General features: G+C 46.9%; 1 protein-coding gene across 15 annotated transcripts in view; it reads right to left on the bottom strand.

Annotated features, from left to right (window-relative positions):
* The window catches only part of Tenm2 (teneurin transmembrane protein 2), a 1,501,569-nt gene that overhangs the window by 88,162 nt on the left and 1,398,762 nt on the right, over positions 1–14,645 (bottom strand). For all 15 annotated transcript variants that reach the window (XM_060363849.1, XM_060363848.1, XM_060363851.1 and 12 more), the window contains one exon: positions 3,599–3,745. In XM_060363849.1, coding sequence (XP_060219832.1) covers positions 3,599–3,745 — 147 coding nt within the window. The remainder of the gene's footprint in view (positions 1–3,598; positions 3,746–14,645) is intronic.

Raw genomic sequence — 14,645 nt, 5'->3', positions numbered from 1 at the left:
CTCAGCTAAATATCGCAGAGTACTGAAAACATTTGTGTGAAGAATTTCCTCAGCTCTTCAAAAAGAAGCGATTTTATCTGGTATTCTAGCTGCATAGAAAAAGAAATTAAGGCATTATATAAATTGGATGTCATAGGGCTGTGGATCTCAAAAAAAAATCTACATCTGAGGCACCTGGAAATTTACTAGACATTCAAATTCTTGTACCCTACAAGAGACCTATAAGTTCAGAAACTCAGTGATGGGGGTCAGGCCTTAGTCACTAGGGTTTAATCAGATCTTTTAGAGCTACAAGGGAATAGAAAGAAAGTACAAGGGATTCAATTAAACTCCGGTTGATGAAGTCAATAAAGAACTTCAAATATCTCTATCTATGTTTGTGTTTATAACTATCTCAGTTTAGAATTAAAAAAAGAAAAAAAAAACCCATCACTTTAAGTTGGGTGTCCCCCCTGCCTCTCAGATGTCTGGAGGTGGGGAAGAACTGGTCTTTTCCAGTTCCCTTTGGAAGAATGCTCTATTATCTCCCCGATTCATGAGATTTATGACAAGTGTGTTCTCCACAGCTGCTACCCAGGCCAGCATTCATGTTCTGCTTGGATGCCTCTCTGACCCAGTGCCAGCTTTCTAAAGCACACAGCTCTTTCAGAAGATTCCCAACACTGGACCAAACCAGGTACTCCAGAGATGGGATAGCCGGAGGCAACCACCCTCCAAACATTTGCAGAGAGAGAGAGAGAGAGAGAGAGAGAGAGAGAGAGAGAGAGAGAGAGAGATTGCTGCCCCTGAGTCTGGGGTTGATGAGAACAACTTTAATATTTATCAACAAACAGCAAAGTGCTTAGCACACCTCCTAGGGAAGTAATTAACCATAGAAAGAATACCCTGTGCCGAGGCATTGCCTCCAAAAAAAGAACACCCTTAATTGTGAATTGCTTACGCCAGGTGAGAGAGAACCGGTGTCTCCCGCTCTTACCTGACATAAGCAACTATGAACTAACTGGGAGTTTCTTTTTATAAACATGGTGCAGCGACTTTCTTCTTGGTGGTTAATTACTTCCTTGGGAGGTTGCTTTAATAGTTCCCATAAGAAGGCCATTATTATCTTTAGCATAATCACGGCCTCATTTGCTTTTGTCCTAGCCTTTTCTGCACTGGGGCTCTGCCTCTGCAAGGGATCCTGGGTTAGGCCTACGAGGCAAGCCCTCCAGCTTAGAGATCAGGTACCTCTGGTTGAGAGCTAGGATCAAGGTGAGGCTGGCAGAGAGGGAAGTAGATGGCACAGGACAAGTTTGGGGACACTGACCTCCCCAGGAATCTCTTTTCTGTGTGCCACACTCCAGCAATTTGCTATGCTCTCAGCTGCTGGCACCTCAAACAGGGAAGGGGGCCAGGAAAGCGGCTCCTTTCTGAAAGCAGAAGGAGCTGATCTGTAAGCAAACGCAGTGTTCGGTGAAATCACCAGGGAGGCAGAAGCAAAGAGTCATTGGATTCTGACTCAAAAAAATGCCTCCTGCAGTTATGCCTCACCTTGCTAAAAAATGAAACTAAGGTGGCTTCAATTCTGGCTTTGTTTCAGCGGAGAGAAAAATGAATGAAGGGCAGTGCCACAAGTGCCTCTGGCCTGTGAAAGCCTTTGATGGTGAACCGCAATCAGGTAAATACGTCTGTTTATTCACAAACTATCTATGTACACAAAGGGAATCGTTAAGGCATCTGTGAGATGTCCACTATGAGACTGAAGGAAAATGAAGCATAGAATGTCTAACATTCATTTGTTTCTCACCAAGTTGCATCCTCCTTTGATCACCTGAGGCTGAGTCCACAGACCAAGAAGCAGGCCTGACTTGGATGCCAGACGGTGTTAACACCCATTCTCTATGGCTGGCCCAGTGGGAGCATAAACCTTCTAAGGAGCTCAGATAACTGCATGTGTAGATCCTTTAATCCCGAGACAACCTCAACTTCAAGTGAACTCTGACCCCTGAGTCATTTTGATGGGGGTCGGCCACACGACTACACTGATATTATGGACAGTACAAAGTTTTTGAAGTTGGGAGATCACATGATCCACAGGCTAACGCAGCCCTGTCATTACACCGGGATGTGTTTCAGGGGGATCATTGCAGACGCGAACAACAGGGGCGGTTGTCTTCAGTCTCGTCACCCGCGCATGCGTAGCCTCAGAAACTAAGTGAGGTTTTAGTCTGCTCAGAGCATGGAGGGCGGACGAGAGGTCTGCAAAGCTGTCCTGCCCAGAGCAAATGTTTGAGGCCTGTATCGTCTCTCACTGTGTGGTACCCACCTAGCTCGGGGGTGACGGCTATGCCTATGGCATATAGGTACACAACATATAAACCAGGGCAGATGGGATGGCTCAGTGGGTAATGGCACTGGCCCCCAAGGCAGATGGCCTGAGTTTGATCTTTGGGATCCACAAGGTGGAAGGAGAAAACTGGCTCCTACAAGTTGTCCACTGACTTCCACAGGCATGCTGTGACACACATCTGCCCCCTCTCCTCCACACACACAGTGAAACAGTGTTGAAAAATTAAAATAAACAAGTGAACACTACCCTCTCCCAGTGCAGAGGAAGGTGTAGGCTAAAGGGGTTAGGGCTTCGTCTTGCAAGGTAACTGGGTTTTTGAGATCTGCGGAGCCACAAGCATAGCGTCTATAGTTAAAAATTCTGTACCGTACACTTAAAATTCGCTAAGAGGGCAGATGACAATCCCACCTGAAGGGAGTGGAGAGAACTAACTTGAGTGGTGACGGCCCTGCTTATGGTTTTGGTCACAGTGATGCTTTCGGGAATGTGTGTATACTCTCAAACGCAACACGTGAGCGTCACATATGTATGGCTTTTTACCTATCAATCATGCATCAATAAAGTAGTTGGAAAAAAAAGTGTGGACATTTAAATTTGAGTTTTATGTACTTTTCCACACGATGAAATCTTCTTTAGATCACTTCCCCTCAGCTATCAAGAAAATGTTAAAAACCTTTTCTTTCCCCTCACAAGTTAGATTTGGTTCACAGGGTGCAACAGGGTGACCTCGGATTAGAACACATACTTTAGGTCTCAGAGCTGAGTTTGGGTCTCAGTTTCATACTATATTGTCTTTAGAAGTAATGCAAAAAAAAAAAAAAAAAAAGTAATGCAACTGCTCTTCAGGCATCCTTTGCCTCAAAGTGACATCTCAGAGGGCCATAAAGACATCTCAGGGGCACATGGCTTATGACATCCCAGGGCAGCGTGAGGCTCCAACTGTCATCACCATTGTCACTGACCGAAACTGGTCACCCTGAAAGGTCTGACAGGACCATTCACCCTACAGGTAATAGCCAGAACCCAGCTACCTCTCTGCAATGATGGGAGCTCGAGAATTGAAAGCCGGCACAAAACCTCAGTGACTACTCAGCCTGTGTCTCCAAGAGTCCTCCTGGCCCAAGGAGGACTCCCCACTGTATTTACTTCAAAGGAAACATTACAACATTGGACAATGGTGTGGAGAAGATCTTTCAGCAGAATGATTCATGACGAAAGCACATACAACACTGTTCTTGAGGGTATGGGAATTAGAAGACGCTTGCTCACCTCCCTCATTATCCTTGTTATCAGCGCAGGAGGTTTCCATGGCAACGTTGCATCCGGGCCCTCTCCAGCCGGTCTGGCAGACACACTGCCAGCTGTTCTGACCCAGTGTGCATCTCCCGTTACCGTTGCACAAATCAGGGCAGCCATCTGGTTGGAGAAATGGAGAGAATGAGAAGGAGGGACGTGAGGCTGCGCTGGGGAAGCAGGGGAGCCATGCAGAGGGGGAGCAAGCCTGCAGGGCAGCCACTGGGCCAGCCTGACAGTGGGGCCCATACCTGCTGTCCAAAGAGTCAGGGGAAGCAGGCCATGCATGCAGGTGCAAGACGGAGTTGGGGCACAGATGCAGGGGGTTCCCAGTGACAACTGACCTGGGTGCAGGGGTCAGAGCAATCTTGCCAAAGTGGGGAGGGAGTTCAGTGCACATCCCAGACAACTGCACCAGTGCTGACCTGACGCTGAACTAGCTGGGCTCTGATTTCCAGCCAGAGGCTCATGGTGTGTGCTATCTTGAGAAAAGGCTGCCCTTCCTTCCTTCCTTCCTTTCCTTCCTTCCTTCCTTCCTTCCTTCCTTCCTTCCTTCCTTCCTTCCTTCCTTCCTTTCCTTCCTTCCTTCCTTCCTTCCTTCCTTCCTTCCTTCCTTCCTTCCTTCCTTCCTTCCTTCCTTCCCTCCCTCTCTTTCTTCTTCTTTCTCTCCCTCCTTCAATTTCTACTTCCCTTTCTTTCTTTTTTTTTTCTTTTAAATGCCTTCTGAATACAAGAGAAAATGTCCCTACCAGCCCAGAGTCAAAATGCCTTCCATCTTGCAGAATTTTAAAGATAGATTTACATATGATTTTCAAGAGCTTCTTGTGACCAAGAAAGAGCTGGATGTCTCTGCTGGTCTATTTTCTTATTCTTGTAATAGCTTTAAGGACCCCTTCAAAATGTTGGCTGCTTATCACCACCTATTTATGGTAGATTTAAAACTAGAGCAGAATTTAAAGGCCAGGGAAGGAGTAGGTGCTGGGTGCCATGGATTGGGGACATGACAGAGGATATATCTTTGTCTACAGGGAAGGGCAGTGAAGTCTGGGAAGTTTTTATTTTATGGCTTTCTTTTCTTTCCTTCCTTCCTTTCTGTGTGAAACCAGCAGCCTATTTAATTTCCTAAATGCTCCAGCACCCACAGTGACTGTAGCATAGACTCCCCAACCCTGAGCATGGACAAAAGAAGCTGGATGAGCAGAAAAGGGAAAGTGACAGAGGGGGAGTTTTGTCTGCCAAGCCACCCTGGCCTTTTGTGAAACAGAGAAGCAGAGGATCTGTGGCACATGCCCACACTCATAAGACCTTGCTGGCAAGACTTTCTAGGTATCTTTTCATTTTTCTTTCTTTGAGCAGTTTTATTGAGGCATAATCTGCGTACGGTAAAATTTACCTATTGTAAATGTATACTACAATGTCATCTGGGAAAGTTATAGAGTCCTGCAATTGGACGTATATTTTCTTGCTTCATTTAAATATACTCCAATGACTGTGAATTTGACTGTCCCTGTAAGTAACTATCTGCAAAACCTGAAATCTCTCTCTCCTTCTCCCTCTGTGGCCACTTCCATCTCTAGATCTGTTTTTAAACACCAAGGCAAGCCTGACTGAGATCAAAGAGCTTTCTAAGGATAGTGGTAATTGATCCGGAACCTTCCTGTGAATCAAAGTGTGCATCTCTCTTGGGCATTACAAAGGCCTTCACCTAGCATCTCTTCTCTCAAGCACTCCTCATGTAGGTGCTGAGAAACCTAATTTGCGCATGTGTCAGTGGTATGAATTTAAAGGACTCTTCCTAAAGAGAAAGGTCGGGTGCTTCACAACTGAGTTTGACTGCGTTAGGAAATTTCGTCTTAGTCTCTGCTTGCTCCCTCCCACCCTGTGCAGATTAGGATCAGAAGGGAGAGGATAAGCAACAGGGAAGTTTTCTCAAGGCAGTCTCTGGAGGCATCTGTGCTGAGGGGAGGCAAGGAGCCTGGAGCAGGGAGTCTGGCTTGGTGCTAAGTCTAGGAGTCTGTGTGTGCACCTTGGCCTCCATACCCACCCTCACAAAGTCCAGCTCTGGTTCTTCACCTTTCCTTACTAATGAGGTGACTGTGGCCCTGTCTTGGGGAACTACTGATGTCCTTCCTGCACACATCCTGAGGAAGCCTTCTTCACTTCTACAGACATGCCATAAACACTTCTGTGGGAGCAAAATGGAACCCAGGAGGAAAAGCCTGCGGGATGTTGGATGAGTTCTCAGGGAAAAGGGGGCCCTGGGCCAGCCTGCAGCCGCCTTCTGCCTTACAGTTACCACTAACAGAGTGTGGGGGAGGCGAACACAGAGAATGCCCTAAGTGACAGACCTCTGAACACTTGCTCAGTGTGGTTGCTGGTATGTGTGCTTTGCTATTTAGCTACTTTGAGGCCTCATGTCTCACTGAAATCACGCTCAGAGTCTCAACGGAAGGCTCATTGTGTAGGAAACCCACGTCCACCACATAAAATTTAAATTTGCCAAGAGCCCCAGCATGTCAGTCAGAGATATGTGCTCAAAATATGTATGCTCTTCTATGGAATGAGGCCTCCCCCCCTACTCTTTTCATTCTGACCAACTGAAGTGAGATAAACAGGGGCAGAGTAGCGAGTTTTCGCCACATCCTACGAAGAAGATGAAAACACGAACAGTGGGAAGCTGGCAAATCTCTGAGAAGTTTCAGGGCAGCTGGGAATTAATGGACAGGACTTTGCTTTTAGCTTGAAGAGGAAGAAAGCAGCCTTGGTAGGTGCGTGGCGTTGCTAGGCAACCCCAAGCTAGCCCCAGCACAAGTTCATTCTGCTGGTGGCCTTCTGAGGAGGTGACTCCTTGTGTTTGTAAAGTGCAAAGCCAGCTGCTGCTTAAGGAAAAACAAAACCTAGGAAGTAATTAGTCTGGAGGGTAAATGGGCATCAGGTGGCAGCTTTTCTCTGGAGAGGATGCTATGACTGAAGTTGGAATTGGCTTATGGGCTCATTCTTGGGCACCCGAGAAATCATTGTACAGGAGTCCTCCGCGTTTCAGGCTCCCTCTCGGATTTCCTCAAGGGCCTGCCTCTAAATGACGAGTTTAGACTCCTGGAAGGCAGCCCTGTTTAAGTGCTTAGAAAGAACCGATGGCTGCCTGGGGCCTTCAGGGTCTATCATGACCCTTCACCAGCCGTTCTTCATGAAGCATTTATGTGAGATTTCCCTCCCTTTCTCTGGCGGATGCCTGGCCATGTCTGCAGGTGTTTTTTGATTGTCATATTTAGGGGTAATGACACTTGAAACCTGATGGGTGGAGGCTAGGGATGCCGTTCAACATCCCAAAGGCCCAGGAGAACTCCACTGTCACCCTCCAACAATGACACAGGTCCAAATGTCACCAGTACTGAGGTTGAAAACCCTGGTTTCATCAGATCTTAGCCATGGTTGTTAGCTGGTCTCAGACTTAACATCGAGGGCTTGAATGAATAGGATTCATTTCCATCTGTCCTTTCACATCTCTTCCAACAGCCATGAGCAGGTAGAAGAAGCCTTTCTCTCCACATGGGACATTTTCGTCTCAGAAAAAGCTTTCAAGGACATCAGCAACATGTCTGGTTTTGCCATCTCACCTCTTATCCGTGGCAGACACGGATGCATGTAGTTATAGCCACACAAACCAAAGCCATACTGCTGAATGATGCCTTCTTTTTAAATCCCTCCCAGCTCCAGCTCTGGACCCCTGCTCTCCTCACCTCAGCACCCCGTCTGTTCACTTCTGGGCAACTTACAGTCAGGAGACCTTTCTTTTGTTTCTCTCTAAACTGTTTCCTTGATCGACTGAATCCATCCGTCCTGAGACGGAAGCCTTGGAGTCACTCTCCCCGCCCATAACTTCTATCATCCCGTGTAGCTAATTCCAATCACCGCTGCTAAGCTTTCCTCTTAACTCTGAGCTGAGAAGAAATGCTACAGTTGGATATAGCCTGGACATGTCCCAAGAGTCCATCTTTGGAAGTTGCATCCTTAGTCTGGTGGTGGGAGATGAGTGGAACCTTTAGAGGGTGGGGTCTAGAGGAAGGTCCTGAGGTCACTGGAGGCACCCTCATGAAGGACAGCACAACCTCAGCGTTTCTGTGGTTCCCTGCTTTAAGATGTAGATGTGATCTCTCCCAACCTTGCTATCTACCACAGAGAGGCACAGCCAATAGGGATTCTGCCCCAGAGTCTACATGTAGATTCAGACCTTCAGCATCTAACGCTGGGGACTTAGTAAGCCTCTTTTTAAAATAAAGGTGTTGTTTTTTCTTATAGTGATGAAAAAAAAAAAAAAGCAATGCACAGCTACCCCTTTCCTTCCTTTTAGCTATCTCAGAATCTGCACCCTGCTGGTGCTATGCTAATCTTGGCTGGGACTCCTGAAGATTCCTAATTCACCATCCTGCCTACATTTCTCTCCACCCCGGACACTACTGAGAGCACAGTAGCTTTCCGCTGGACCTTGACGTAGTTCTGAGGTCGTCTTGATTTGGCTTCCGTCATACACCAGTCTATTTCAGTATCACACTAGGTTTTGGCCACATGGAAGCCAGATGACACTCCTTTTTCCTTTTCTCATTTCCCCAACTTTAACATACTCTTCATAGCCCTGTCAGGCAGGTATTTCCTTTCAGAGGCTTCAGCCTTTCCCTTATATTATGCAACCTATCACTCTATCATTACTGAGCAGCACGTACTTGTGTGGGCTAGGCTGCTTAGCTATCCCACGAACTGCTGCCAGCGTGCTATGAGGACGACTGTGGACTTCGTCACTAACTACAGTTTGAATGGTGTTCTTAGAACTTCTCAGTGTTCAATTGAACAGCTGTCCTGGGCGCTCTTGTGTTGTTCACCTGTCACAGGAGGGACCATGACTAAGTTATTTACTGTGGGATTGCAATGGATAATTGGAGGGAAGGAGAGAAGGAAGGAAGGAGAGAAGGAAGGATGTGTAGCATGGTCAGGAATGAATGAAGGAAATCAGCATGGCTGGTGGAGCTCCAATAGTTTCCAAGACCTTTATATATATATATATATATATATACACCAATCACTGGAAAAAAGAAGCAGAGAAAGGTCTTGTTGACAGAGCTACCAGCTAGGCAGGCTTTTTGACTTAAACAAAAATTAGGCATGAGCAAAATAATGTCTAGGGCCCAGGAAAAAGGGGAGTGTAAATGGGCTTGAAGACAGCTATAATTATCATAAAAAACACTTTCCTAAAGCAGTACCAAGACATGTTCTGCAGTGTGTGGCAATTTACAGGTAGATGTAAGTGGCTAATACCATTTGGGAAGTACGGAGGGATGGATGGGCTTTTAAGGTTCACCAGTAAGCACACCGGAGAGGAGGCCCTACAGTGCAGGGGAGGCAAGAAGGAATGAAGGCCGGCTACACGTAGACACAGATTACAAAGAAAGCCACAGAAACGGCACAGCCCCGCTCAGTTCAAGAGACCACTAGGAGAACCATTACAACCTCCTGTAAACCTCAAGAAAAGTGTCTTTTTTTTTTTTTTTCCCTCAACCAAGGGGAAACCATAACTTTGTTTGAGGCAGGAAGTTCTGGAATGGAAATTAAGTCTGCTATCCATGTGAACTGCGGCTGGTGGACGTACTCCTTTGAGCCCAGGCTGCTTGTAAAACTGCGTCTTTTTTTTTTTTCCTTCTTCCAATTAATGTTATGTACTGCAACTCTCAACAGAATAACATCCTCAAGGACAAGACTCTGTCTCCTTTGTCCACTGAGACAGTTTCAAGGTCTAGAAGGATAGTAGGCACGTAGGAGACAATAAATGCTTGTTAATGGAGTAACTTACTTTAGCTGATGACAGTCCTTATGTTGGGTAGACACCAGTTGTGTTAAACAAAATAAGCAAGAGGAAGGAAGGTTTTAGCAGAGTTTGGTCATCACAAGTGCTCGATAAGACAGAGCGCATATGGCTGACAGCGTTGATACTGTTGTGGCTGCTGGTACTCTAATTACTGGGAGGCTCTTTAAGTGCACACCGCTTCTCTTTGCCTCAGACTGAGATCAGGAAAACCAGAGAACATATTCTAATTCGAGTTGGCTTTTTTTTTTTTTTAAAGAAATTTCTCTAGTGTCCTCAGTGCGTGCTTTTGTTATGAAGCTGGATGTCCTCATTCCTATGACCACCAGCCCAGAAAAAAACCCAGTGACAACACAGGAAGCTGGGCTGGTGGAGAAAATCCAGAGGTGAGTGACAACCTCGAAGGCAGAGGCTCATGTGTAATAAATGAGCCCTTTCTCTTGAGAAGAGTTTTCACTTTTCAGTTATCAATTTTTTTAGTGTGTGTGTACCTGTGTGGAGACCAGAGGTTGACATGGGGCATCATTCTCATTTATCTCCATGTTATGCTTAGAGTCAGGGTTTCTCACTGAACCTGGAACTCACTTCTTTGACTAGACTGGCTAGTCCTCTGGTCTCTGTCTCCTTTTCTCATTGCTGGGGTTATAGTTGTGCAGTGCATTGCCTAGCTTCTTCACATGGCTGCCCTGGATCTGAACTCAAGTCCACATTCCTCTGCAGCAAGCAAGTGCTTTACTGACTGAGCCATTTCTCCAGCTGAAGGAATCGTGCCTTACATTCCAACTAAAGCAGGGATAGCATCTCTTCTTCCATGCAAAGGGTTTAAATGCTGCTGTTTTCTTGGTAACTGCACATCACTGGATTTAGGGAGCACACACGGGGGAGATGCTTAATAAGAACCTGCCACTCCCTTCCACAACTCTTTCTAGCTGAGGACAACAGAGGTGTTGGGGGCCCTGGATCGCTAGTGGTTCAGTCGTCACCTGTACTAAACAGTAGCTGGCAATACTAGAGAATGCGTCAGATGCTCTGGGTCACACTGTGGGGGAGAAATGCAACTCTTAGAAGACGAAGAAGCATCCTAGTCCCCGGGGAAACAGTAAGGTTGCCCTCGCTCACCCACATGTCATGGGGGAACTATGCGGGGACCCCATTTCTAGGTGCACAGCGGAATGGACATGCTACCATGAACCTGCAATTGAACAGATGTCCTTGCTTTGCTAACAGACATGGAAAATCGAGAGGCAGATGTTTCTCCCTGTTTCAACACCATCTGTGCCTCCTTGAGGGTCTGTAGAAGTGTGATCAGGTACAGTGCCACGTGAGGCAGAGGGAGAGCTGGCACCCTTGACATGGTCTACTGCGGAGGAGGAAGTAGCTTTTGCTCTGGAGGCAGAAATTGTTCCCCTCCACGCCAGCAGCCACAGAAACAGCCAATCAGCCACGAGGTGATGGGGATTTGGGTTCAGCTGTCTGCCGCACGTGTCTGGATGCACCTGGATCCTCACCATCAGCATCATTTCTGTCTGCGTGGAAAAAGGCACGCGGCAAGCTCAGCTGTGGCCGCCGGAAAAAAAAATGATGAACTTGAAAAAAAAAAAGTAAATAAACAGGATCCTTTCCCATTCTGGGGAAAGAAAGACAAAAGAAGACACATCTTGCTTCGATGGTTTCAGGTTCTTAATACCCTACACTACAATTCTTTTCAAGTTGAAGGCCATGGGAGGAAGAAACTGAGAAGGTAGGTGAGAGTGACGGGGGAAGCTCCTTTTGAGCAGGAATCCCTAGTCAGTTATTGAGTGAATTCTGGGGGAGTCAGTATCCGCTAGCTGCCTGGGTTTCCACCCAAGCCTGAGCTCTCTTTTCCTAGAACATCACTGGTCCCTATTCCACTTTATGTATAAAAGGAGGAGGCTGGGTTACTGGACTTGGAGGCCACATCTCAATGTTGCTAAAGCACACACTAACTTGTGACAAGACCCTGCTGACGGTCTTACAGGAGCTTCACGACTGATCTAGAAGCTTCTCTACTGAACTAGAAGAATAGCTTCTCAGTCCAGGGTTGCAGTCCCGACACTTACAGCATCTGCTTCAGCAAGGAAAGCAAGTGCTTGGATTTCTTCCCTCAGTGCCGAGTAGATCTCTTGCTGGGAGGAGGGAGGTTGGAGGGAACTGGCTTCCCTCTAGGGGAGCCAATGTCTGCCCTGTTAACAGCAGTTTGGGATTAAGTCCTGAGTCCCCAACAGGATAAGACCTCAAAGGCCTGTATTATCTGTGCTGGTAGTTGGCCTCTTCTCTTCTCATTTTGCTTCTGTTCTCTGGGGCCTCTACCACACTGATTTCTAGGCCTCTGGAATATGGATCCTTCTTTGGGGCTTCTTCAAAGCCCCTCTCCCTAACTAAGGCCACTGTATCCACATTATCAGTGCCACTCATTTTGGGTTATTAGGTCCATCCTGCCAGCAGGTGGTTTTCCTGACTTTCTGCTCAGACCATCTCTCCATCCCCTCCATAGAACTCCCCCACCCCCATAGAATTCTCTCTTTCTTGCTCACACCTATCATTTTTCTATTTTGGCCTTTGTTGAAAGTAGTAGCCTTCAGCTTGGCTGCACATACCTTGGTCATTCTTCTATTTGGCTCAGCCAGAAAAACAAAAACAAAACTCCGCCTTTTTAAAGGGGAGACCCAGGCACCAGTATCTCTCTGTTTTTCTATCTCCTTCTGTTGCTTTCTTGCATGTGTACACATTTGTAGTATATATTGATGTGTGTATGCATGCTTACATGTCTGAGGGAGTATCGTGTGTGTGTGCTAATGCACATGTGTTTGTATTCACGTACGCATGAAGGCCAAAGGTGAGGTGAGGTGTCCTCCTTGGTCACCCTTCACTCTGTACATTGAGGTAGTACTGCTCATGAAATCCAGCTCACTGATTCTGTTTGTCTAGCTGAGCAGCTTCCTCCAAGGGAGCCATCTTCTGTTTTTATCTCCCTTGCCCTGAGAGTGCAGGTGGGCCATCATACTCACCTGACTTTATGTTGGTGCTGTGGATCTGGACTCTTGTCCTCCTGCTTATGCCCCCAAATGTGGAGCAGCATAAGAGTTATCCTCTTAGCCACCTCTCCACCCCTATTTTTCTCTCTTTCTGGGGTACTGGGACTGAATGTGGGGCCTTGCTCACAGTAAGTAATGCTTCCCCCCCCCCCCCAGCTATACCTCCAACCATTTCTTTTTTCTTCTCTATAACTCTCCAGAATATTCCACTTCACAATGAAGGCTAAAAACCTGGGGTTGGATGGCCTCCTTCCTGGGCTCCTCAATGACTCCAGAGTGAGAGACTTTGGCTCTGTTGTTTATGGCTGGATTCCCAGTGCTCACCCCAGTGGTTAGCATTAAAGGTATTTGTTGGAGGAATTCATGAAAAGAGAAACCGGGGCTGTGTTTCCTTGCTGTTTTATCATGCCCTTGATTCAGCAGCCAGGTAAAAGGAAAAGCCTCCCGCAGGCCACACCCCAAGTGCTGGAAGCATGATCGTTTCCCCAGCAGAAGAAGCAGCTGCTGGCTGCACGGGGTCCAAACCCAGGGGCTGTGTCTGTGTGCCAGTGTGGATCTCTGCCTCAAAACGTATAAGAAGCAGACAGCTCCCAACTGAAAGAGACGGACTAGAGCTCCCAGAGAGGTAGATGAGAAGGCATGTTGGTAGATTAGGGGGGGTGACAAGAGTCACGCAAAGGCAGGGGTGACAAAGAGAAGAGAGCCCAATGGTTTAATTTGCTTCTTGGAGGGTGATCAAGTTGTTTTACCTTGTGCCGCTCATTCCCATGGCAGTCCAGCAAATAATGGATGTGGTACCTACCGGTATGGAAATAGGGACAGGCATGACTTTGATTTCTTGTTTGTTATTTTTAACCATCCAATTCTACATCCACTGAGCATCCTGATAGCCACAGGAGGGTCATAAAAATACAAATAACACCTAGGAGGCCTGCGGGCACGGACTTGTTACTTCTGGAGGGCTGATGGTTCTCTTTAAACTAATGTAAAATCGGGCCAACAATCAATTGCCATTTTTGATGTTGCACCCAGCACAATTTCAAGAAATGCAAGAAAACCTGAAATGGTATTTCTTAGAAATGTTAAAAGGGCCAGGCAAAGAATCTGCCTCAGGATTGAAGCTCTAGATCTTAGGAAGTGTTCTACACCGTGACAATGACAGCGACACTCCCAGGTGAGGTGAATGACCTCATACGCGAGGTCATTCAATAAGGTCACAAATAAGCCTTGGTATGGGTACTGCTATTATTCCAGTTCTGTTCTACACATGAGAAAGTGGAGGCACAGAGAAGCTGACCAACATGGTCAGAGGCAGATAGTGGGAGACTCAGGATTTCAATTTCAGGCTATGGACAGGCCCCACAGACCTGTTCTCCATGAGGCTGAGCAGCCATCCCAGTTTGCCCAGGAAATTTGAGGACCGGCTTCAGATATCAACAAGCTTCAACTGCTCAAGGGCCTGTATATGAAATGGTGCAGTGCAGTGTCTGTATGCTGCCTACAGATCCTCCTGAATATTCTATCATCTCTGTACGGCTTCTACCTAAGGCAATGTCAATGTCAGTGCTGTATCGGTAGACGCTACATGGCGTTAGGGAGTAATGACAAGAAACAAGTCCATCTGTGTCCAATTCTGATGTATCTTCCTTCCCAGTTGGCAGTTAGGTTGTATCTGCAGGTGTGGAATCTGTGGGGTGTGGGTCGGCTTCCCTTAAGGTCTGTGTCCAAACTGTGTGAGTTCGAATCTTAGCTCTACCCTGGGCTGCATGACCTTTAAGCAAAGTGCCATAAGCCCTTCACGCCATACAAAACCGAAGTCTGCAAAGCACTGATGCCTTAGAGTTATTGAGGTTTAACGAGAGACTATGGCCCATGGCTTATCTCCTGTAAAGATGATGCCAACACTGTTGATATACTTAGAGGGATCCTCTAACAGGGACAGCAGGGTCTCTATGCTTCAGGAAAGTCATCAGCACACGGATTGGTGCTAAGGCGGGCCCATGTTCTATTACTGAAAATAGGAACAGAGTTGGGTGGGTTGACACACAGATGTAATTCCAGTATTCCAAAGGCCGAGGTAAGGGCATCTCAAGTTTGAAGCCAGCCTAGGCTA

The sequence above is a fragment of the Meriones unguiculatus genome, chromosome 11, assembly GCF_030254825.1.
Source record: "Meriones unguiculatus strain TT.TT164.6M chromosome 11, Bangor_MerUng_6.1, whole genome shotgun sequence".
NCBI lineage: Eukaryota > Metazoa > Chordata > Mammalia > Rodentia > Muridae > Meriones > Meriones unguiculatus.
Note: the sequence above shows the minus strand (reverse complement) of the source record. Positions and strands in the feature narration are given on the sequence as shown.